Here is a 24,590-nt window from a genome sequence, read left to right on the forward strand (position 1 = left end):
AAGGGTCACCGATGAAACTCTAAAAGGGTCACTGTTTTGACACCTATTTGTCTCCGGAATAAACGAATAAAAACAATGAAAAAGTCATCTTTGGTCTTCGCTTAGATGAGAGAAATACGATAAGAGTAATAAATTACGATAAAATGTAATCTATCGTGATAAATATACATACAAAATTTCAAAAGATTCAAGTGAATCTTTCAAAGGATCAAATATGATCCATTTTTGTTGAAAAGGGTCAATTTGACCCTTTTATTTTTACCAGTGCATGGTACGCAATGTCGTAAAATCTTAAAATGCTTGAAAATTCGCGGAAAGGCTGGAGTTCTCTCCGAGAGCAAATCGGAAACGTTTTTGATCATCAAACGTTCGCCATCATTCACTTCTTATATGCATATTGGACTAAATTTTAATCCAAGCGCAATGCCACTTCGAAAATTTTTAGAGTATAAACGTAGTCAGTGTCAATCTGCTGACTGACCCTCTCACATATCGCATACTCCCCACATTAACAACCAGATAATAAATGGAAAAAAAGAGATGACGAAAATACTTCAATAACCCAGGCCCAATGGTGATTTGATAAGGAGATATCAACAGTGGAAAAACAATAAAAAGGTCAATGAAAAATAGTTGTAGAGCGAATTAGAATTACGGATGTGGGAGCAATGTATCAATGTAATGTTTTGTGGACAGAGTTGAAGAAACTTTGATAAAAGACTTTATCAAGCACAAGAGAGAGAGAGAGAGATAAAATTACTTTTGAGGAATTCTCTTGTGAGATAACAAAATGCATTCTGCGAGAGAATTTAAGAGATCTTCCCAGAGTACAGACAATGAATGAAATAAATAAATTGAATTTTCACTAAAATTTCAATTATCAATTCTTTATCTATTTATTATCGGAGGAAAATGTCTTCAGAATTTCATGACATTTCATATGACACTAATTGAAATAAACATTGATATGTATTTTGGAGGACTTCGATCTTTGACCTAGAAAAACATTAGAACACTGATTACGAAATATTATACATGGTGCTATTCCAGAACTTTTTAGCACTTTACTGTTTTCAAGTGCTTCTGTATTATCGCCTTAAAATAAGCTGATCTATTCTAATAGTGATATTCCAATGAAAAATGAAAGGGGAAATCTTTTTCCTGAACGTGTGTTTTAGCACATGACTGTTCTTAAGTGGTTCTGCATTACCGACTATTCTTTGTATTGGTTCCTGTCTCGACTGTTTTCTCCAGCCTTCGCTGTGTTCTAAAACTACTAAACAGTTGCAGTTGATTATGTAGAAGCATTTAAAAGAGTTAAGTGCTAAAAAACATATTCATTATTCATTAAAATTTGGAATTACAATAGCACCATATAATGTACTAAAATTAAGGCTTATTTGAGAAATTCATAACACTAAATCAATTAGAACACATTTAGCACCGTTTCTTTTTGCAAATAAGTAACTCACTATTAAAACAATAGCATAATACCACAAATGTCCTATTTTTAGTTACTAATTAAATTATTATTGATTTAGATATATTCTAAGATTACCTTAAGAACAAAGAATTGGTTTTAGAACAATATGGGATTAATGTTTAGCAGTTGTGCGATTGATTTAAGAACAAAGTACGATTGATTTCATAAATAATATGATATTGATTTGTGAGATTGATATTTGGCATATTGTGGGATTGATTTTAGAACAATATTGTTTTTAAGGTATTGTGGGATTCGTTTTAGTAAATTGTGGCATTGGTTTTTAGAATTTTGTGGCATAAATTTGCTAGAATATATTTTTAACCAATGCCCCAGTGTGTAAAGTTCAATAAACCACATCAGAAATCCATAAAAAATGTTCTAGAATCAATACCATTTGGTGCCATATTAAAATACTTTTTATCGTCGAATCCCACAACCTGCTGAAAACAATACCATAAGTCCCAAAATCGTATTAAGAAGGTGCTCTAGAGTCCATGCCACATATTTCTAAAAAATATATTTTATCAATGCCACGTTCTTTGGAAATCAATCCCAGATAATTCACTTTAGAAAAATATGGAATTGATTATGGTATCGATTTTTACAAATGGGATTGATGGGATTGGTTTATAGAAAATAGTAGAATTCATTTTTATAATATCAAATGGGTTTGGTTTTATTAAATGTGTCTTGGTATTGAATTTAGGGCATAATGGGATTGATTTCAAGACCAATTTGTCATATTTCAAGATCAATGGTACTGAATATTCTAAAATTAACTCCAACAATTTCTACATGTCTCTTCAGAAGAGTTTTAGAATTAATTCATTTTGTGTTACAAAAGAAAAGTAATCTAAAATGAATACCACGATCTCTTAAAATCAATCCCACAATTTTATTAGTTCCGTCGCATGTCTAAGATGATTTTTTATGGTATTAGTGGGATTCATTTCTTAAAGAGAATTTATTGAATAAATTTCTTTAAAAATATAAGAAGTCATTAGGTTCAAGGGGTTCAAGGCAGCAAGGTGCTAAGTGTGCTTTTAAATTCATGGCATTTATAATAATAATAATAAAGAGAAATAAATTATTTCATCTCCGAATCACATCTACAAATTGTAACCTTCCCCAACTCTGTTTGGCCACATGAAAAATTTTCGGTTGTCGTGCTCTAATTTCCAAATGTACAAAAGCTGCGTATATCGAGATAATTTGTGGTTTACTCAAGATCATATTCGTTATGATTACCAAGTGCACAAACAGTGTGAAATCCTTTGATCATGGAAAATACATCGATTGACTCATATACTACACACAAACTTAGATTATTTTCTTTGTATTACTAAGAGATCGATCAGTGTCTGAAGAGTTCAGAGTCTCAGGAGTATTTTCAACACAACTAATTGCAATGCAAATTGTAGTTTTTGTAGTTTTGAGTTATTTCTATTTTTTTTCACTGTTGCTCTGTCTCCATTGCAAACATAAAAAATAAATAAATTCGGTGCGAAGAAGCCCCACATACCGAGGAGGATAGTGAAAGAGAGTTACACATGCCTGAGTAGCATAATTGAGTGCGCGAATCATCAGCTGGAAAACAAAACACCATCAATTTCATCACTTTTTGGTGCACGTTTCCAAGCGGGGGAAGAATTACCATCCGAAATTCAGTCATCAGAGTCTCATTGATTGCACAATCACACAAAATAAAAACCATTATTGCCAGTTCATTTGCAAATTTCTTCCATATCAAACATCTTGATTTTTAATTTGAATACATATTGGTGAAATGCACAAGTTGAGAGACATCTCAAAATCACAGCTAACACACCGTACTTTCTCATTTGCAATAAAAATGACAAATTTTATGAGTCTACTCCACCGAAATCTCTCCCCATAAAACCAACATTGAAGCCACATTTGGACGAGAACGAGACGAAAGAGAAGGTGCAAGAGGATTGGGGTTCAAATGTGCTTACATAGTGGGACATTAAGGGAGGTAAGAGCTAAAGAAAATAAGTGGTAGAAGTCTTTCATCTGTTCAGAATGCTCGAACTTGTGCTCAATATGCTGTGCTCCGAAAATCAGTTTTAGGAACTTTCTAAACAAGGATCATTATGAACTTTGCCACACGAAAATATTCTTGACTGAAGTATATTCTTAAAACGAAAACACTTAAGCATATACTTCAGTCGAGATAAAATTTTACATTGAAAAAGAGTAATACATACGAATTTGTTTACTAAAATTTACAACGAGAAAGAGTAACAATTTCATCGATATTCTTCGAGTTAATTCAACTCGGCGATTGAGTTGTTTCAACAACTGTACAGTTTTTTTCTTAATGTACGAAATGGTCCCAACCTCGAATTTTACTGTCCTTTATTAAGGACACCAAAATAAGGCTCTAACAAACAAAGAAGATGGGTACAATAGACTGACCAGTCGCAGTGCCTGGGCCTGGATACTCTAATAAAATAATAATAATAATATACAGAGAATCGTCAATCAGGGCGAGTGACAGTCAAATCCTCCAGTTTTCTCCGGAGACGCCAAATGCTCTGCTTCACTTGCTACACGACCTAAACCAATTGCATTGTGGACTTCAATCGTTTACACTCGGAGCTGTGAAATTTGTAAACGGTATCGTTCGTTCAATTGATCTTCTATAAAAGATCACTAAAAGAGATAGAGAAAAACGAACATCCTGTGGCTGGAAGATGTTCCCAAAAGAACAAGGCTAATGCAGAGAAGTAGCTAAATGTTTAGGATATCAGGCAAATCAAGACGGCAGAAACTGGAAGATGAGGACGACAACAGCATTGTAGAAGTTTTCAGGCGAACTCCTAACTTTTGCCCGGTCAATAAAACCAAGAAGAAGCTCCAATAACCTAGGGGTTTTTCGTTCTTACGTTCGAAAGCCAATTAAAGTTACGAAGGATTATAGACTGCCTTATGCCCAAGACACACTTACGACTTAAGCCGAGAGACGACTTAGTGGAAAATGATGGAAATGTAGTTTAACCATTATTTCTAAATGACGCTAAGCCGTCTCTCGGCTAATCCTCAGGTTTGTCAAGGCCCTTATATTGAAAATAGAGGCAGGCTGATCCTCAAGAATACTCAGCTCGAGAAATTTGACAGTAGAAGATCAGCCCATCATACACTGAGGATTTAGGATCAAGAAATAGTGTTTTTTGCGTAAATTTCTATTAAATGTACACACTTTGGTTGCTGAAAGACTTCTTAAGTACAATATCAATGCATTTTTCATACAAATAGGAGCACTCAGAGGTTCCCATTACTTCAATTTTAATGCATTTTAAGATTTTGTGACATTGCGTCTAGTGCTCTCCATGTGTCTTTCAAGCAACTGACATTTCAAAAAGCACCCAAAAACACCCAAAGTGAAGTTTCATATTTTTGCCATCGGCCCTGATGTCGCTAATCCTAGTAAATTTCACTATACGCGTTGAATTTAGATTCTAAATAAAGGGGTGAGCAAGAACCGTTTGAAACCGAAAAAACGTCAAAATTAGTTTGTCCAAGTAGCGTTTTGACCATTAACGTACAATTTTTATTTGACATTTGTTCAGTTTCAAACGGTTTTTACTCACCTCTGGTTTATAAGCTCAGCCTGAACCCACAAATTTTGGGGTGATCCCTGAGTTATTCCTATTTTGAGCTGATTCCTAAACCAATCTCTGTATCTATTTTGGGCTTTACTCTACCTTGGAATCTTAACAATAGGACAGGATTTCGGATTCAGATAAATACAGGTTTCCAAGACCTTTTAAATCAATCCAATATTTTAGAGAAGAAAAGAAGATATGAGGAAAATGAATAAGAAGCATGACCCTAATGTCGGCTTCAGACTGGAGGCTTATCCCAGTTCCCGAAGGTCTCAAAAATCTAAATAACAAGCAATTTTATTAATTTTTCAAAATCTAATGGATCTTTTGTCCTTAATATTTAGTCCTAAACAACAATTCCCTAAAAAATCATGTCTGATAAGGAATTAGAGGATTTAAGCCAGATGGCTAAGCCTTAGGTCTGAAGCCCGTATAAGGTTAACTTATGAAGGTATTTTTCGAAGACCCCAAGTGACTATTCCCAACCGTTTAGTTTCTATACTAACGTCACAGTATTTCTTCAAAACGTCAAATTCACAAAGTTCCTTGAAAATGAGACTTCTGAGGTGTTATAGAATCAGAGGGATTATTATACATTGCTGTCTCCATTGAATTCGAGCAAAAAAGGGGATGAATGAAAGCAATTCGAACTATTGCGTGTTTTCTTTCTTACACCAACCACTTTCTTAGCTCCTTTTTGTGCAAATATACTTTCCTTGTGCACCCTTTTTGCGACTTCTTGCAGTTTTCACATGGGACACAAAGGAAAACACTCACGCCAACATTTATAGCCACAACTGCAATTTTTGTTACAATTTGGAAATGTTCCACAATTTACGATGCAAACATTCTATTGATTTTCCAAGGGGGTTGTGCCACGAAAATTTATCGTTTGATGCCTGATTTAATGTTTGGATTCTTTAGCATGGAAAAGATTTTTTCTATTGGACCTTTTTATTCTTTTTACTCAATAAATGTGAGGTTATGTAACGGCTAACTTTAAAATACTATACTTATAAATTCAAAAAATGTATTTAAAGTCGACATAATCATCCCAAATTGGTTTATACGCATAGATTCTTATAAAAATACACTGAATTAAAAAATTTTGCGATTTTGTTAATACGTTGAATGTTTTATAGGTTAGGTTCAACATAACCTCAAATTTTTCAGCAAGATAGAAGATTAACGATATGGTGAGAATACAATTTAAAAGAATTCATCAGGGTATTTTATCAAAGACTTTCAAGGAAATAATATACGAAAAAATAAACAGTATTGGGTCAAACAGAAGACACTCTTATTGATTTTCTAGGAAGACTTTGCCATGGAAATTTATCGAATGCTATCATTTCTTGTAATTGCCAATAAAATATACAATTGAATTGCAAGAATAGACACATTTAAAACGAATAAACTGCTACTTTTTCAGACTTTCAAAGAAGATAAAATGTTTTAAGAAAATATCACTCAATGGAAGAAACCCATTAACAATTTTGTATCAATGTACAAATACAAACAATTAAACTTATGCAATTAATATTATTTTAATTACAATTGCACCAACACTTTTGCAAAGTACATTTTATAAAGCCATTTAATTATTTTTAGACTAAAATCTGAAATTAGATTTTTAACCTGAATTCCGTGCGTATTTCTCATTAGTGTCTTGGGAAAGTCTTTTGGCTTGGTGTGGAACCATCCAATTTTGGTAAATTGGTGTTTGAAAAAGGAAGGAAACAATGTGTAGAAAGTCCAAAAGCGTGCCAAACCCAGCAGAAAAACCCTTTCCATTGAAAACCCACCCAAAAGAGAGTGATTAAAATCCATTCAAATGAGCTCAAAGTCAAATGAACAGGCAATTTTTTTTTTGTATATGCGAGCATGAAAAGTACGGTTGGAAAATGCATGGAAAATCAATTGTTAAATGGTGAAATCACTTTGCTCGAAATCAACCCATTTGGTCGTCTAGACGTGCTCTCAATGTGGTCCTCCTGACCAGAGAAAATCAACCAAAAGATTATGTGCGTGAGTGACTTTGGATGATGGTGGAATTGTTGGGAGCATTGGGAGTGTCTTAAGCTTCTATCGCGTGTTTAATATCACAGGGGCGTAAGTTGATTTTTATCGATTTTGAAAAAAAATAAATTTATTGACATTTAGGGTAAAGTGATACAAGTTGGACATAGTGTTAAAAGTTGGACAATTCGCCGGTATAAGTTGGACATAGCTTTTTTCTTGATAAAAACAATAAAAAAATTGTTTTTAAGCACAAGGAACCAAATTATAAAACTAAAGCATTAAAAATATACAAATAAAAATGAAGTAAGGTAAAGTACCCTTACGCGACCGGGTTCCTCTATTCGACCGGTGGGTCAATTTTTGAATATTTGATGGTGAATTTCATCAATTTCTATGAATTTGTCACTGATTCGTATTATTTACAGAATAATTGACCTATTAATGTTAGATCATACACAAAATATTATAGCAAATATAATTAAATTGAATAAATAAATCTACCGGTCGAATAGAGGAACCGGTCGAATAAAGGGTACTTTACCTTACTCAATTTATCAAGAAAAAAGCCCTGTTCAAATTGTACCATTATTGTCCAACTTGTACCACTTTACCCTATGTCATTTACGGAGGGGCAATCATCGTTTTCGCTTTAAGGCCATTTTATTCGTCGCTTTAGATTAACATTTATTTTATTTAGTCGATGCAAACGGCAAATCCAATACGACCCCTTAGCACCGATACCAAATTAGATTAGATTTAACCTGTCCTATTTGTCCCAAAACAAATTTCGGAGTAACATTAAATATTATAAAATTTCGAATTTTGACAACATGGAATCCAGTCAACCCAATTTGGAAGTTCAAACACTGATAAACTAGCAATAATTTAGTAATTAGACAATTCTAGACTTAAGATTATTTTATAGATTTAGAAAAGATTTATTAGGTTTGTCCGGAATTCATCATTGTCCAAAATTCTAAGTTTTTTTCTATTGAGTATATTTTTTTATTTATAAAAAAAAGAAATATTTCGAATTAAAATAATTTTCCTTAACCGAATTTTTGCATTTAGTTCATTACATTTCATTTATTAGTTTGACTCTGCAATTGTCCGCGGCATGGCGCTAGTAATTACAGTGGGACCTCGTTAGAGTCAACCAATTACTTCCAGGCCTGTTGACTCTTAGCGCACTTAAATCTAACTGCACTTAAATCTTAAAAGTACAAAACAAGGAACTTTTAACCGTTTTTTTTTGCTGATTAATTTTAATTTTCTATTGCCTATTTGTTTTTCATCAAAATTTTCTTTTGAGATACTGATCTTATAAATTAGAAATGTAACTTAAAATAAATTTACACGTTTTATTTAGAAGGGTAATTTTTAAGTAAGTTCTTTAAACAGTTTGAATAAATTTAGAGAAAGTTTCTATACTATGTTATACTCAAAAAATCTAGCATACTTCCAAATTAATGATGACTCAAAATTCCTCACATTGCGATCATAGGGAAAATCAAAAAATTTTAAGACAAGAAAACTTTCAATCGATCAAAACGCTTAAAATCGCTAAAAGAAAATTATTTTGTTGAAAAATGATTACACCATTAATATACGGATTTTATCATAATATTACCACTTACTTACATAATTCTTTTCTTCTGTTAAAAACATTACATTGATACACCAAAACATTGATTTTAATTTCCAAAAAATCATAATAAAATCATATAATATTATTAGTTCAATAATAAAGGAATTTGGGTCAAAGTTGACTCTATCGGAGTCCGTAGAGTAAAAAAATAACTGTTGACTCTATTGGAGATTTACTCTATCGGGAGTTGACTCTATCGAGGTCCCACTGTATTAAGAATGCAAGTGTGCATTTTCTTATTTTTTGACATTTTGACACTGCATCCTCCGCATTTAGGGTAGAGTCAGTACTTTTTCGCCAGTAAGCACTTTTTCGCCACCTACAAATAAAATCACTTTTTCAGGGAATTATGATCTCATGGAACTACGAAATGACTATTACTTCGTAACATCTAGTCCAACGGATCAGAAAACCATAACTGGTGCTCCACCGACTAGATTATTTGCAAGTTAATTGAAGAAATTGTCGATAAGGTAAACAGTCACCAAAAAAATATGGAGTTCTTAATAAACTTGTCAACGCTCAGACAAATTGTCTTGCAATATTTTATGTTTTTGCAGTACAGTATTTGATATTTTTTCACTGAAAGTAACTTTGTTATTAACTAAGCTCTAATATCATTATTTAATAATGTTTTCCAAAAAAATAAAGAAATACGGATGTGGTGAAATAGAGCTTACTTTTTTCGGTTGTGTAAGTACTTTTCGCCACTCATTTTTCCAAGCATTTTGCAAGTGGCGCACCTCGCGGAATTTAGTTGAAACAGACGTAATTTTCAATTGATTTTTGTCGCAAACAAAAAATGTGTAAAAAAATCATTCGAAATACTCTAATAATTGTCTAATATCGGTGTTAAATAAGAAAAGTACTGTGCATTGTACTTTTGCGGGTTTTCGAAAGCTGCTGTTTCTTAAAAATCAATTAAAAACATGTGGCGAAAAAGTGCTTACACAGTGGCGAAAAAGTGTTTACAAAGTGGCGAAAAGTACTGAAACATGCATTGTTGCAGGAAATGTATTTTTTCAACTAGATGCCCAAAAATTCCCGGAAAGTCTCCTGGTTCATTAGAGAGACAATGCTTCAAAGCACTTGTACAGAAAATTTCTTTTTATTTCGACAAAAATTGTAAGAATTACAAGGGTACAAAACCTTAAGGTGGCGAAAAGGGCTTACTCTACCCTATTATACTAAAGGCTATTTCAGGTTATGTTAATCATAACCTAGAAAATTTAAGATGATGTCAAACTTCAATCGGCCGTAAAGATATTTTAATCAGTATAATGACCTTGTTGAAAAGATTATTAGGATAAAGTCTTTAAAGTAAACTATTCATAGTTAAAACAGGAATCTAATTTTTTTTATTAATCTATCCTCAGTTGTTAGACTTTATTAAACTAATCAGGCTGATTAACAAAGAAAACAGAATATTGATGTGTTTATTAAACAAATACTTAAAAAAAAGTGGAGAAAATTGCATTTAGAATTCCGACACTCTGAAATTTTTCCTACAAACGGATTTTTTTTAGGTTAAGTCAGACATAATCTAAAATTTCCTTTAGCTAACATTGAGTTTGGGCAAATGTTATAAGTTATTATCAGAGTAAAAATATATTTTTCGAATAAAAGTTACTTTTACGGATTTAGGACAAAACATAATTAATGTTATGATATTTAATCATCGAAACCAATTACAGAAAAAAACATTCAAAGTAGACATACACCTCTGTAATACTAGATGATCGCTATATTTTGCTGTAATGCTGTAACAGTGTCTCTTTGTGCGCACTAAAGAGAAAGGGAAGGAACTGAAATATACCTTTAACAATAAGACAATTATATTCGCCATCCAGAAAAGACCCAAAGAATTCTTGTGGTAAATTCTTCTTGAGCAATTTTCTTGTTTTCCACGCCAGACAGAGAAGGAAATCCTTTACTATCTCATTCACATTCAGAAAATTGCCCTCCAACGTGGAATTATTGTAAGAAAACTCAGCCTCAATTCTTGCTAGACTGCAGAATCGAGTTTTTAACAGATTAGATGGAAAGAAAATGGCATTTTCTTACGGCAATTTGTGACGCAGCGTATTTATGCTGAGGCATTATGCAACATAACGCCGGAGGAGAAAATAGAGATCAAAGTCGATGCTGGAGACAAAGAGAGGCTTGTGACATTTTTTTTTCACAGCCTCCGAATGCATTTATTTATGGTCACAGATATTGCATCTGTGAAAAATTCCTCACTAACCTTTTCCTATTGATAGAATTCAATCTTTCTTGGGAAGTTGAAAATTATATTTATTCTCTAATTTACTGATCGCTTTATAGAAAATAAAAAAAAATGCACACCAAAATAGAAATTTTGAGGTTATGCTCTAACCTATAACCTTAATAAATATAATGGGGTTCCTATATCACATTTTAAATGTACAAAGGCTCTTGAATTATCAGTTTCATGAAAATTTTAATAGAAAATTTCCTAATTTCTGTTTTTTTCCAAATTGTAATCATCATAAAATATATTGTTGGTTATGTCATGATTTTTTGGTTATGTGATGCTATTATTAAAAAAAAAAATTGAGTTATAATCAGTTGGATCAGCAACACCGTGTACATGATTTGTTGAAGATTCAGCTGAGGATATGTAAACGTATTTTGAGGTTATGTATGCAAAGAACATGTTCCAAAATATAACAAATAAATATACAAAATTTTGAATGCAAGTGCTGAAAAATCTTGTAATGTTACTTCGAGTTTATTTCCTAAGATAAACAAAATCTAACCTTTCATTTATTTGAAAATAGAATCATTATGAAAAAAACACTGTAAAGAATACAAGAGTAGGAAAAATAAAAAGCAGAATTCTTTCTCCTGATAATTTTTTTAGTCTATTTAGTCTATTTTTAGGCTATTCTAATGGGCAGCTGTTATATATATCACAAAAATATTTATGGTGACGGTTTTCGCTATCATTTTCTACACTTGTAATGAGTGTAAGTATTCAAGAAGCAACAGAAACATATGATTCTTAGTCATCCGTAATACGATTTTCTTTATATAACCACATATTTGACATTTTGAATTCAAGCATCCGTCGGCGCTGCGTCGTTAGAATTTAAGATATAGATTTGACAGTACTAAAAAAATTTTCAGAACAAACATTTCCCATTTTCCTTATTTATTAGAATAGTACAATAATCCTACCTTTTCGGAAAGTTTGGATCGGAATCCTATTACGGGCTTCAGACCTAAGACTTAGCTATCTGGCTTAGCTCCTCTAATTCCTAATCAGGCTCGATTTTTTAGAAAATTTTTGTTTAGGATTGGATTATAGGGGCAATGATTCATTAGATTTTGAAAAATCAATAAAAATGCGTGTTATTTAGATTTTTGAGACCTTCGGGAACTGGGCTAAACCTCCAGTTTGAGCCGGCATATCGGAAAATACAAGAAACTCAAGAAACCGCTGAAGCAGTTTTTTATTGAGCCGTGATTTTGATTGTAATGGGAGGGCCTAGCAAGCACAATTATCTGAAAACGCAGCGCTTTCAGCATATTTTTGCTGAATCGATCAGCAAAAATATGCTAACCGCTTAGCAGTTTGTAAACAAAAGTGCTAGGCAAAGGTGGAAATGGCACTGGCTCGCGAGTGAAGTTTTAAGGTTAGTAGAATTCAGCTGAATCCTCTCGTTCAGTAATAACCTTCCCGACTTAAGAGCTCTTTCCGGTTGAGGTTTTTCCTTTACCGATTCGAAGGTATATCAGAGGGAACTTACTTAAAAACCCATTGAAAGTTCGAAGGTTAAAACCGTCGAGTTGCACAAAAGTGAGCAAGTTCTTGAAAAAGACATTTATTTAAATGATAATTGCAATTTAAATGTTCTGTCATCCTGAAATTTTACAAAACTATACACAAAAATTCACTTTTTTGCAGCAAACGTTTGCACACTGTTGCTGACATTATTTACGCGAAATTCGACATGGCAGAACAATCAACGCTAAAGCGGCGAGTACGTGAACTTGCACTTTAGGCTTCCGGTAGGTTTTCGAATAGGTTTGGCTTGGCTTTGGAGTGGCTTTGTCTCTTCTAAATGTACTGAACGTAGTTTTCAGCTGAATTGAAATCGGTTAGCATTTGGTGTTTGCTGGGGGAATACATGGAAAAGCAAAAGCGCTCCTAGCCTAGAGCATAATAAATGGCGGGTGGTAGACCGGAAGTTTATGTCTCTTACTGTTTATTTCCTAGGCTGACACAATTCGGGTTGGAATGTTCAAAACCTTTCAATTTAAGTCAAATTTTGACCAAATCGCCTGAGAAATAAGCTCTTTTAAACTGATTTAACTTTAGCATTAAAAAATTCGGTATCGAAATTTTTTTCAGTCACAAGGACCTCTTCGAAAATATATCCGAAAATTAAAAAAATCGCTTTGACCGAGAAAACACAAAAAGTTTTGGTAAGCAAGAAGAAAAGGAAAAATATCTGGAGATAATGATGATATATGGGGGGGGGTCGTCGAAAACGAGAAGCCAATATCTCATGGAAAAACTAAAACAAATTTGGGGACAGTCTGATAGGGGGGAGTAGGGCATCTTTGAAAATAATTGAGGCTTATCACAATGTAATTTAGGTTCACAATTGGTTTGTTGAGATTAATTTTATTACGGCCAAGTCCAATTCCATTTAAAATAGGACAAAAGAGCCCTATACTTAAAATGTAAACCAATTAAAAGGGGCCCAAACTAAAGATCTATTACTCGAATATACTCTAATGATCCCAAAGTCAAAATCAGTCGCTCATGATAAAGTTCAAAGAGGGATTTGTTATTTAGGAAACAGTGTGGATTCTTCAGGATATACTCAGCACTGGACAGCCTGGAGAGTATTCTGTCCGGAGGCAGCCAAAATCCTGAACGCCAAAATTCCAAAAGCCAAAATCCCGAATGTTCGAAATCCTGAAAGGAATGATATTATATGGAGGATCTGGTGGATAATGTGTAGAATAATTTCCCAAGACACAGAAAATTTTCTTCTGCCTCCAATCGGGTGCATCGGTGGGAGTAGCTATGACACTTGAATTTAGGATTTTGGCTTTCGGATTTTGGCGTTTCGGGATTTTTGCTTTAGGGGTTTTAACCAGGACCTATTCTGTCAAATGAAGTGATTAAGTGGCTATTGACTGAACTCCCGGACCAATTTATAAAACAACCTTTCAGTGCTAAATTGAATTTCTGAAAAAAATAAACCTTTGTACTTTAGAATTTAGCTTCCAGACTTGCTCTGAGTCACTCCCTGAAATTCCTAACAAAAGAATCCCAACTACTGCGACTCAGTCAAGGTTTACATTGTCTTTCTCTCCTCGCCTTCGTCTTTCACTGAGCCTCAAGATCTCTTCGACAAGCCTGTTTTCTTTATGACAAACTCTCACTCTCTTGGGTGATTAATTCCAAGGGAAAGAGAGTCGAATGTGCGTTGGAAGAATGAGGAAGTCATCTGCACTGGACAAGGTTCTCAAAAGCCAGCTGGAGGCACCTCCTCGCGGGAGATGAGGACTTGCACCCCCATAGCCCCCACAGCATGGCAAGAGGTAAGAAATTGAGGACAACACAGAGGAAAATACTGGGAAAATCGATATCCGCACTCAATCAATAATTTTTCGTGCTACAATTTTGGACGTGGGTGGCACTAAATGAAAGAAAAAGGCCATTTATTTACCTGTTCAGGTCCACCTCCGCTTCCACACCTGCCCAATCACATCCACGATGAATTAATTGATTGAAATTTTTTGGACTTGGTGCCCCCTTGTTGCGTGGGAGACAAAAGTTCAGGCTACTCCTGGCGCCTGCTTCTTTTTGTTTGTTTCTTTCTTCACCACAAATTCACTCACTTCACGCACACCATTGATTTTCTCTTCCTGACCACAGATTCCTGGGCATTCCTCTGTTCCACTCAATTCACTAGCACCACAGAATTCTTACAGGAAGTACCCCAAAATTTGACCAGAATATTGCCCTTTATTTGGTGACTTTTGTTACCTAACCTCTGAGATTCGTACTTGAGATTCTGACTTTGTTTTTCTGGACTTCTCACACTTTTCACATTTCCCCCAACTGCTCCTTGCACTCTCTATTTGTCCACAAACTGTTTGCACATATTATCTTGCCTCCAGCAGCCCAATCACATGCTTTAAACGGAGATTTTTCTCAGACTGTGAAAAAGTCTCTTCGTCTGCTTTGTCGTTTTGTTCACCACACTGAAGTTTCTACTATGCTGACAGCTGCTTCTTACCCTAATCAAATTTTGTCAGTTTTTAGGTAAAAACCTCACGTGCATGTAAATTTCTTCCCGCCTGCAGCGACATCTGTTAAGTCGTCATGCAAAAGAAGCCCGCCAAATAATTAAATGGCGCTCGTTACCTCCAGATCAAATTCAAATTGACCTCTAGCGCTTCCATATAGGGGGAAGAGGGGCAACTTTGAATTGGGGCAGCTTAAAAATTTGAGTTTTTTCTCTTATTTATCAACGAAATTTGATATTCTCGTGATATTTGATAATTGCAATGTAATAAGTATTAATTCCATTTAAAAATAGCAGAAAAACCCCAATTTCAAAGTTGTTGCTTCAATTCAAAGGTGCACCAAACCTCCCACCCAAGTCCAAAATCAAGAATGAAATGACCCACAACAACGATTCTGGGTAACAAAATTAAAATAAAAAACAAATTTTTGAACAGATTATTTTTATTCAGCTAAACATTGTTTAACCCTCTAACGGGTAAGACCGCCTCCAGGCGGTCATTCTATAAATAGCATTTACTGCGATAATATTACTTATTTGAAGTTGAAATATCTACAGTGTCCTCAGTTATAGTCTTACTAACTTATTTTCTGAAGCTGAACTCATTTTGACCTTGCGTTTGCTTACAATCTTAAGTTTTGTGTGACAGGTCAGAGAAAAAACAACAAAATGTCGTTCGCGACATTTTGCGTTTTCAAATGCAAAAAAGATTGTTTTAAAGTAATTTAACTGTAGTAAGAATCTTATTTCCTGAAAGATATGTTATTCTAATTTGTATATTTCAATTGATAAGGGTAAAAAAACTAAGAGTTATGAGTTTCAGAAGAAAGAAAGGAAGACCGCCTGTGAGCGGTCTTATCCGTTTAAGGGTAAAATTTTCAAAAATTATCTATTTTTTTATTTAATTGTTTTGGTTGTTCTGGTAAAATATTTATTATTATTTTGCAATATATTAATCATGGAAAACAATTGAGATTACACGAAGACTGTCCAGAATGAGTAAAATGGTCGATTTCTGCGAATTAAGCGAAATTGATAAAGAAGCAGACTTCAACAGTGATGATGAGTTCCCTAATTCGTCCTTTAGTGCCCCAGATTGTGAAATAAAACCAGAATATGAGCAATGTATTTCAAAGGACCTTCAAATTATACAAGAAAGTGACGTTTTCATAGCTGATCTGTGATCTATTCGGTAAAAATCAGTCTTATTGAAACACCTTAGGCTTCATTAACGTCTAATTATAAAAATTATAAACGTTTTTTTCCTAAAACTTATCATTTCTTAGATAAAATCATACAACATTCATCCATAAAAAACGTTTAAAATTCATTTATTTTACTATTTGTTCACTATTTTTCATTTAAAATATTTCAGTCTTTTTATGCCTTAAACGGATATGACCGCCTGGAGGCGGTCTTTACCTTTTCTCACTTGGCGCCCAAACGGAAAGAGATAATGAAGAATGGATGGTATTTTTTGAGTTTAGTGGACCATTAATTACCCTAGACAAAATTATTTAACTACTTTTTTTTGGATATTAAAGAAAACACCGTTAGAGGGTTAATTTAATCATCATAACAAAGAAAAATGAAAAAAAAAACATACTCGGTGATAAGTCTAGATCAGCTTATGGTAGGTGTGAATATTTTATTGCAAATTCGTAAATAAAATGCCAACTCCCTGATTTCTAATAAGTTTTCCTTAACCCTTTAACGACGAGACACTTTTTACGGATTGAAAATCAACAAAAAAAATAAATAAACTGAGAAATATAATCAATGATAAATCTTACATCCAACCTTGGAAAATCCAACGAAGTCTGATTCGGTGTATTTTGTGCTTCAATGAACGATAGGGACAAAAATTTAAGTAATTTTTCTGACAATACCAATGAATAATATTTTTCGCTTTAATGAAAAATATTACGTATGAGTATTGTAGTATTTATTGCCAAAATGGCCTTGCTTAAAAAAATTGGAAGTATAAAAAGTAAATAAAATCAATTATGAATTTGCGAATTTAAAAATTCGCCATTTCTGAGCTTAAATATTTACTACATAGCAAAGAGCTAGAGACTTGTAAAAAATATTCTAGATTCCTTCAACCTTCTACTTTACAATTATGTACCGACATAAGAAAAAAATAACTTTAGGTAGTCAGGAAAATTTATTTTCTTTATGGGACACCGGTGTTACAATCGTCCTTAAAGGGTTAAGTAGCTTCTCACGCAGACTGCAGATTTATCAATTTATGGACATGCTTCTTTTGCAAATGAATACAGAATTTTTGGTATTTCAGAAAAATTTTCACTTAATATTTGCCCAAGTATAGCTGATTGTACCTCCACGGGATCCAGGTTTAGATTTGTCAGTGATATACCTGATTTAGTGGCTATTTTAGTTAGTTCTTTTATAAATTCAGTTGTGATATTCAATGCATAACCCTGTGCTTCTAGTGAAGACATAGGCTGATCTACTGTAGCAATATACTTTTGACCTGAAACTTTTCTAACCAGAACGTTAAGTAGCATTATTGTACCATTTATATCAATTTGGGTATTAATTTGTGATTTAGTTACTGTATTTTGTGCTTCTGCCCTGATTTCTGTAGGCAGAGCATCTCTAGAACTTAGTAATAGGCCAACCATGGAGGATTTCACATTTTTCACCCAATCAAATAAATCGTTTATCCATGAAGATAGTTTCGTAGCACTACTAGTCACTATTCTAGAACTTAGTTTAGTACGTTTAGTATGATTGATAGACTTGAAGTGATAGACTTGATTCTCAAATACTTTTTTCGCAATATTTAAGTCTCTAGCATTATTTATTTGTTCCTGATGATCTTTCAGGATTATTTTCTTATCAGAAAATTTAATGGATAATGTTTTCATCTTGGATGTTTCATAAAACTTACTGAATACTAACGTACATAAATCTTTGTTGGTGATATTAGGATCAAAAGCATTTGTTACTATTAGGTCATTGGTATTGGCGCGAGCAAGGCTGTAATTTCCTGCTTTTTTAGGTATTTTTAACTCTGTATTTTCCTCTATATCTTCATTCGTTACAATAATAATTTCTTTATCCTTTTCAAACACTAAAGGTTGTGGTTTTAAGCTCCAGATATTGCTATCAAGATTGATTTTCATAGGAACATTGTGCACAATCACTTGAGTTTTGTTGTACCAATTAATACCATCTTTTAATCTAACCGTAAAATAGTCAAGAGGAATTTTACTGATAGATAGATATGGTTTTTCTCTTGGTTTTTCTCTAGGTTTTTCTTCAGTTACCGTGGCTTTTAGTATCAAATCATTTGACGATTTAAGTATTTGTAATTTAACATCGTGTGTATTTTGTATTAATTTTCTTAAATCTATTGTATCTATTGAACTTTGAGCATCAAGATCATAAATAATCACCTCAGGTAGAGGAAATGCTATTTCAGAGTTAAGCACATACACATTTTCACCACCATTTCCCACCAGATGGCTCTTACATAGTGGATTATTGTGTATCACTTCATGATTACCACTTCCTATAATGACTGTTTCATTATTCAATTGTGATTGGATGAAGAATGACACTTTGGGTATACGATTTGCCATAATTGTATAAATATTTATGATGTTTTTGACAGATTTCTTAGTATTCTGAAGCATATATAGGTTACCTCTATTACCTACTTTTATTTCAGTATTTCTACCTAGCCTGTAGATAGGATTTCTAGCTCCAGAAATTGTCAAATTGAATTCTCTATTTGTCATTGGTGAAAAGCTGAAGTGAATTGTATGCAAGGCCTTATTGAGGATATTTATATTCCTTGCATCTATGATTTTTATTTCAGTAGGTTCATATTCAAATGTAAAGGTATTATTTAGGTTTAGTTCTTCCTGAGAGTATAGAAAATTTATCTTAGCACTGCCATATCCATATGGTATAGTATAATGAAAATCACCAGCAAGGGCATAATTGTATATGTCTGTATTTGGTCTTACTACTATCTCCATATTATAGGCACAGTCTTTATCGTATATTTTAATATAATCCATAAATTTGTTGCTGCCACCTTGTCCATCAACAAATATAACATCACTTGCGTCACTGTCACAGGAAATAAATGCCCTATCTGCCATGTCTTTTCTTCCCAATAACCTATTTATCTCAGTAACTGCAATTGAATTATGCTCATAGTAATCTCTAACCTTTCCTATGTGCAATTCTATATCTATAGAATGCTTTTCGGGAGCGAATGATGTGAGATCTAAGGTATTAACTCCAGCATTTCCATAAAAATAGCCCCTTATTGAACTACCCTGGAAGATAAATAAATCATCTCTATTGCCACCGAAATATGTTTTAGATCCATTATTCACTATAAAGATATTTGGACTATCTATAAATCCTTTTGCATAATCCGTACCTTCTCCCAAATTAATGAGATTATGATTTCCAGTTGCTGTTAGGTCAGTTAGACCAATTGCATTTTCACATACGTATGATCCGTAACTTGGAGCTGGTTGATAATCGCCTTTTGGTAAACAGAATAGTCTTCCATCAGGTAGATCATCTGGCTTTGCCCTACTCCATTTTATACCAGTTCTTTTTGCATCCAGTAGGACCGTACTATCTAAGTTTACTTTAAACTTAGTTGTGCATTTTTTAGTATAACGCGTAACTGTACGTGTTGCAGAACACCAATGAAATCCTCCGCTACATACAGTGATTTTGTACGGAACATTGCGACATGAATCTATAACGGATTTACCGGTAGGGAAGATATAGTTTTGGATATCCCTATGTTGCTGTAAGTACTGGAAGCCTTGCTTTACAAGTTCGTTAGCAAGCTCTTTTTCTTCCAACAACTCCTTTAGGTATTTTTCAGGTTGAACACCTACAAATGCACGTAAACCTTCAATGAATTTTTCATTTCCAGTTAGGTGAATGATCTTATCAATTTTATCTACTCTCTCTACTGCCATGAATATATCAGTGCTGACAAATACAACAGCGCCAATTGCCGCTCCAATTGGTCCAGTAATACTTGATACTCCTTCTAGTAAGGCAAAAGCTTCAGCAATTTCTATCCCAATCTCTGCTACATCTACCCCTAGGTAGATACTATCTCCCACTATACCAATTACCGCTTCTTCTGTACCATTGTTAAATGCTCTTATCTGATTCACGAGATCGTAAACAACAAAGGCAGAAGTACCACGAGCTAGAAAAGGAGACGCTGCTCTCAAAAATCTACCAATTACCTTTCCTTCTGAAGATAATCTTAGTCCTTTGAGCGAGGATACTTGAGCAAGTCTGGCAAATCCTTGGCCACAAGCAATAAAGCCTATGTTTACAGCTAAACCTTGATAATTGTCATTTAGAAAGTCAACTAAAACATTTTTACCCATCATTCCATGCATTACCATCCCAGAAACTCTTCCGACTTTACCAAGATGGTTGATAACTTTTTGATTATTTATCAACTTACTAACCAAGCTTTGGGATTGGGATTGACCTAGAATCTCTGCCTGATCTGCCAATTGGATTAACTGATAAAGTTTACCATCTGTCATTGAGGTAGTTTCAATGTAATCGATAAACTTATCGCTATTAATTTTGATTTTTCTTAAATTTCTTATTTCACTTTTTTCTTCATTAAATTCATCTACATCATCCCATGTGAATAAACACTTTTCCTCAGTGTTCCTTTTACGTCTATGACTTGGACCTGGTAAGCATTCACCAAGTGGTACGCTATGTTCTTGAGCAACTTCTTCTTCTATAAGAAATGCCGGCTCCTGATTTTTCCTATTGTTTACAAATGTTTTTACATTGGTAAATTGCTTTTTGACATAATCAATGTTTAAAATATAACTTACCGATTTAACTGTTATATCATCTAAACGACGTCTCAAAAAACCTCTTCGTTTTTCATTAAGGACCTTTCTTTCAGGATAATCCAACGTTTTATAGATAAGATTTGGTGTTATTGATAGTAGATTTAAAGCATTTGTAACTAATTTGTAAAAGTATCTTTCATTTATAACTTTTGTAGCTAAATTGCCTAATTTGATAAAAATATTTAGATATTGCCCTACGCTAGGGATATTTGAAGCCATATCTTCTACAGAGTCAAAAACAGCTTTTCCTTTAGATACCTGAACTATGGCATCAACATTTGCTCCTTTTTCAATTAAACAATCAATTGATTTGACATTACCAAAAAATGCAGCAACATGCAATGGTGTTAAACTATCATCTTTGCCAATATCTTTATCTATACCTTTGATATCTATTAAGTATTTAATCATTTCAACATTATCATACATAGCGGCAAGATGTATCAATGAGAATTTAATCTTGCCAATTAGGGTTTTGTCATCTGTGGTTACTTTGGCACCGCTATCGAGAAGGAAATACACAATATCTTGGTTATTATTTAAAGCTGCTGAAAATGTAGGTGTAATTCCTATAACATTTACTGCATTGATATTTGCTTGCCTTCGCAGAAGGAATTCAACAACGTGTTGTTTTCCATGAAAAGCCGCTGTATGCAAAGGTGTATCATTCTTCTGATCATGGATGTTAACATTAAACATTATACTATCTATTAGGTATTGTACGACGGGTAGACAACCATTTTGAGCAGCAGCATGCAATATTGTCCAACCTTCGTCATTGACAGCTTGGACATTAGCACCTTGACTTATAAGGAACATTACTACGTCCAAATGACCATTAGACGAAGCAGCATGAAGTGGTGTAAAACCATCATTACTGGGATGATCTATCCCATCTTCCTTACTTATATTTTGCTCTTCTATTTTCTGTATTAGAAACTCAACAATGCTAAGATCACCATTGAATGCAGCTAAGTGCAAAGGTGTCCAATCTCCCAACTTTGAATTTACTATATCAACATTATCACTTAGTAAATTTCTAATGGTTTCGAAGTCACTGTCTTGCACAGCGGTATGTAACAAACTTACATCATCATGCTCAATAGACATAACAACATCTTTCTGGCCAGCATTGATAGCCAAGAGTAAGGGTGTTCTATCAAGTGTATCTTTGATATCCAGAAGCTTTTGGTCTTTTGCTGCAAGAAATCTAACAACATCCGCATGGCCATTGTATGCAGCTATATGCAGTGGTGTCCAACCAGAAGATCTTTTTGTACTTAAAGTACCATAATCTATGGTAGACTTGATGTTAAGATCTGCCCCTGCTTCTACCAAAAGTTCAACGATACTTAAGTAGCCATTTTCCGCGGCTACATATAGAGGAGTTCTGCTATATATATCCTTGATATTAATAACTTTATTGAATATCTCTTTGGGATACTTTTCTTTCGTATATTCTAGTACAAATTCAAGTGCCCCATTGATATTTTTCTCAGCAAATAAATGCAGAGGTGTAGAACGGCTATAGCCGTAAACAGAATGAGAACTGAAAAAGTAATCATCAATTAATTTGGTATATTTACTTGCATAGCTCCAAACAAACATAGCGGACAGTATACTTTTTTCCGGTATATTGCCGCTATTTATTAATTCTAGAGCTTCTCTCAAGACATCCTCTTCTTTCCCATCTTCTCTCAATTGCAACCTTGTTACTTCTTGTACTAGCCTGTGAATACTTAAGATACTCTGCTTTCCTGGTTTTTCACCATTTACCATGGAATAGTCAATAAGTATTCGAATAACTTCACCTAATTTTGTCGTATCATTTTCCACTAAATTCAGAAAAATTATCCTTTTGATACTTTCAGGGGCAAAGTATGCAATTATATCTAGAATCCTCAATGCTAGTGGTCCATCTGCCTCCTCTTTTATTCGATCAATTGTAATTTTCCAAGTCGTAAAAGTTGTCTTAGTGTAGTCATTGTCAAAACCATTGAATAATTTAGAATTTAGCAAATCTTTTGTTTTCTCTTCATACTCATCTAAGTAATTTTCAATTGTGAATTTTCTTATTTCTCTTTGGTCATTAATGTATGATATTGCTTGCTGAATTGCCAATGGGAAGCGTTGCAATTTATCAACTAAAATTTTTACTCCTTGATCCTGAGTGCCATCTTCTATATATAGGCCTTTCTTTACAAATTTTATAGCATCATCTACCTTTAATTCTTTAAGACTCAACACCTCTACCTTGCCCTTCCATTTTCGAATGCGAGAAGTTATTAAAATATAGGGCTTTTTGTCTTTGCGAGATAAATCACGAAGTGGTAGAAAGTCCGTCAAGTCACTGCTACTTTCAGCATTGTCAAAAATGAATAGGCTCTTTCTTGTGGCAAAAAAATTATATATCTCTTTGACAATAAATTTAATATCTTTATTTTCTCCATTGGAGGTTTTAGTAGGTATACCCAATTTACTATCTCTTGCCAAATCCATGAATGACGCTGTGATAGTTAAACGTGTTTCAGCATCAATCCATACGATATTATCATCATAATAGTGTCCGAAGTTGTAAGCATACTTTCGAGCTAATTCAGTTTTGCCTATTCCTCCCAAGCCACTTATAGACGTCATTTGGGATATTACAGTCTTTTCTCCAGATTCACGTTGTATTTTCTCATGCAAATCTATCAATTCTTCCTCTCTTCCCGTAAATACAGCTACTGGATCTTTTACATCAAACCAAACTTTTCCCAATATTTCTTCTTTGACTGTCCCAAAAAATTTTCTTCCATCTTCATGTGAGAAAAACCGGCCTTTCTTTTCTTTCATCCAATCCAGCATTCTTCGCAGAAAGCGACTATAAACGATCTCTGTATCTATATTATTGTACTCCCTACCTAGTTCATTTCTAATGATATCACCTAATTCATCTTCATTAGGTTGATTTACTGCAAATACCAACTTATCTAAGAAAGCATCTATTTCTTCAGTTCTTACATCATCATTTGGCAATTTGTATAGATCATCAAAATAGGATCCATCCATCTCATACTCCCTGTAATCATCCCCTGTGCAAATGTTAATTTCAATTTTAAATTGATACTGACCAAGTTGACTAAATTGTAAGTTTTTACCGGTAAGTTCAGTTTTTAAACATTCTCTAAAATCATTTAGATTACCAGGCAATGGGACATTATCTAGAAATCCCTCTCTGATTTTTATTTTATCGTCCGTTCTTATGAATACATGTCCAACTAATTCACCAATATTGTTCCTAACAGTAGGGGCCTTTAGTTCAATGCTAACAATCTCATTTGGATCTCTACCAGATATTAAATTAACAATCTTTTCGGCAAGTTTCTGTGATGAGGACATATCAATGTTAGGTAATTTTACCACCCTAACTACCCTGCCAAAGTTATAGGATATCCTAAGGTTCTTGGATTGCAGATCTTTCCTAAAATCATCTTCATCCAGTTTACTCCTTTCCAATAGAACTTTTCTAAATTTTCTCACCTCTTCAGACAAATTACTACCATCTACAAAATCATTCTTAAATTTTCTATTCTTAACATCAATTACTTTATCTGCCAATGCCCCATG

General features: G+C 33.7%; 2 protein-coding genes across 3 annotated transcripts in view; both read right to left on the bottom strand.

Annotated features, from left to right (window-relative positions):
* The window catches only part of LOC129806193 (solute carrier organic anion transporter family member 5A1), a 45,524-nt gene extending 30,486 nt beyond the window's left edge, over positions 1–15,038 (bottom strand). For both annotated transcript variants that reach the window (XM_055854596.1, XM_055854597.1), the window contains exon 1: positions 14,497–15,038. The gene's annotated coding sequence lies outside the window, so the exon portion shown is untranslated. The remainder of the gene's footprint in view (positions 1–14,496) is intronic.
* On the bottom strand, positions 14,606–24,032 carry LOC129806795 (ankyrin-3-like). Its single transcript, XM_055855568.1, has 6 exons — positions 23,885–24,032; positions 22,071–22,222; positions 21,302–21,908; positions 19,850–20,302; positions 19,505–19,612; positions 14,606–14,754 (listed from the first exon to the last, which is right to left on the bottom strand). Exons 1-6 carry the CDS (start codon positions 24,030–24,032, stop codon positions 14,606–14,608), a joined length of 1,617 nt encoding a protein of 538 aa, XP_055711543.1.
* Between the last annotated feature and the right edge of the window lie 558 nt (positions 24,033–24,590).

Source organism: Phlebotomus papatasi, chromosome 3, assembly GCF_024763615.1.
Source record: "Phlebotomus papatasi isolate M1 chromosome 3, Ppap_2.1, whole genome shotgun sequence".
Classification (NCBI taxonomy): domain Eukaryota; kingdom Metazoa; phylum Arthropoda; class Insecta; order Diptera; family Psychodidae; genus Phlebotomus; species Phlebotomus papatasi.

Coding starts and splice junctions, on each gene's coding strand:
- LOC129806795 (XM_055855568.1), bottom strand. CDS start 24,032: ATGGATGGATCCTATTTTGATGATCTATACAAATTGCCAAATGATGAT. Junction 22,223..23,884: donor TATCATTAGAAATGAACTAG/GTAGGGAGTACA, acceptor CACTGCATATAG/CTGCATACAATGGCCATGCG. Junction 21,909..22,070: donor TGTCTATTGAGCATGATGAT/GTAAGTTTGTTA, acceptor TTTCTAATACAG/AAAATAGAAGAGCAAAATAT.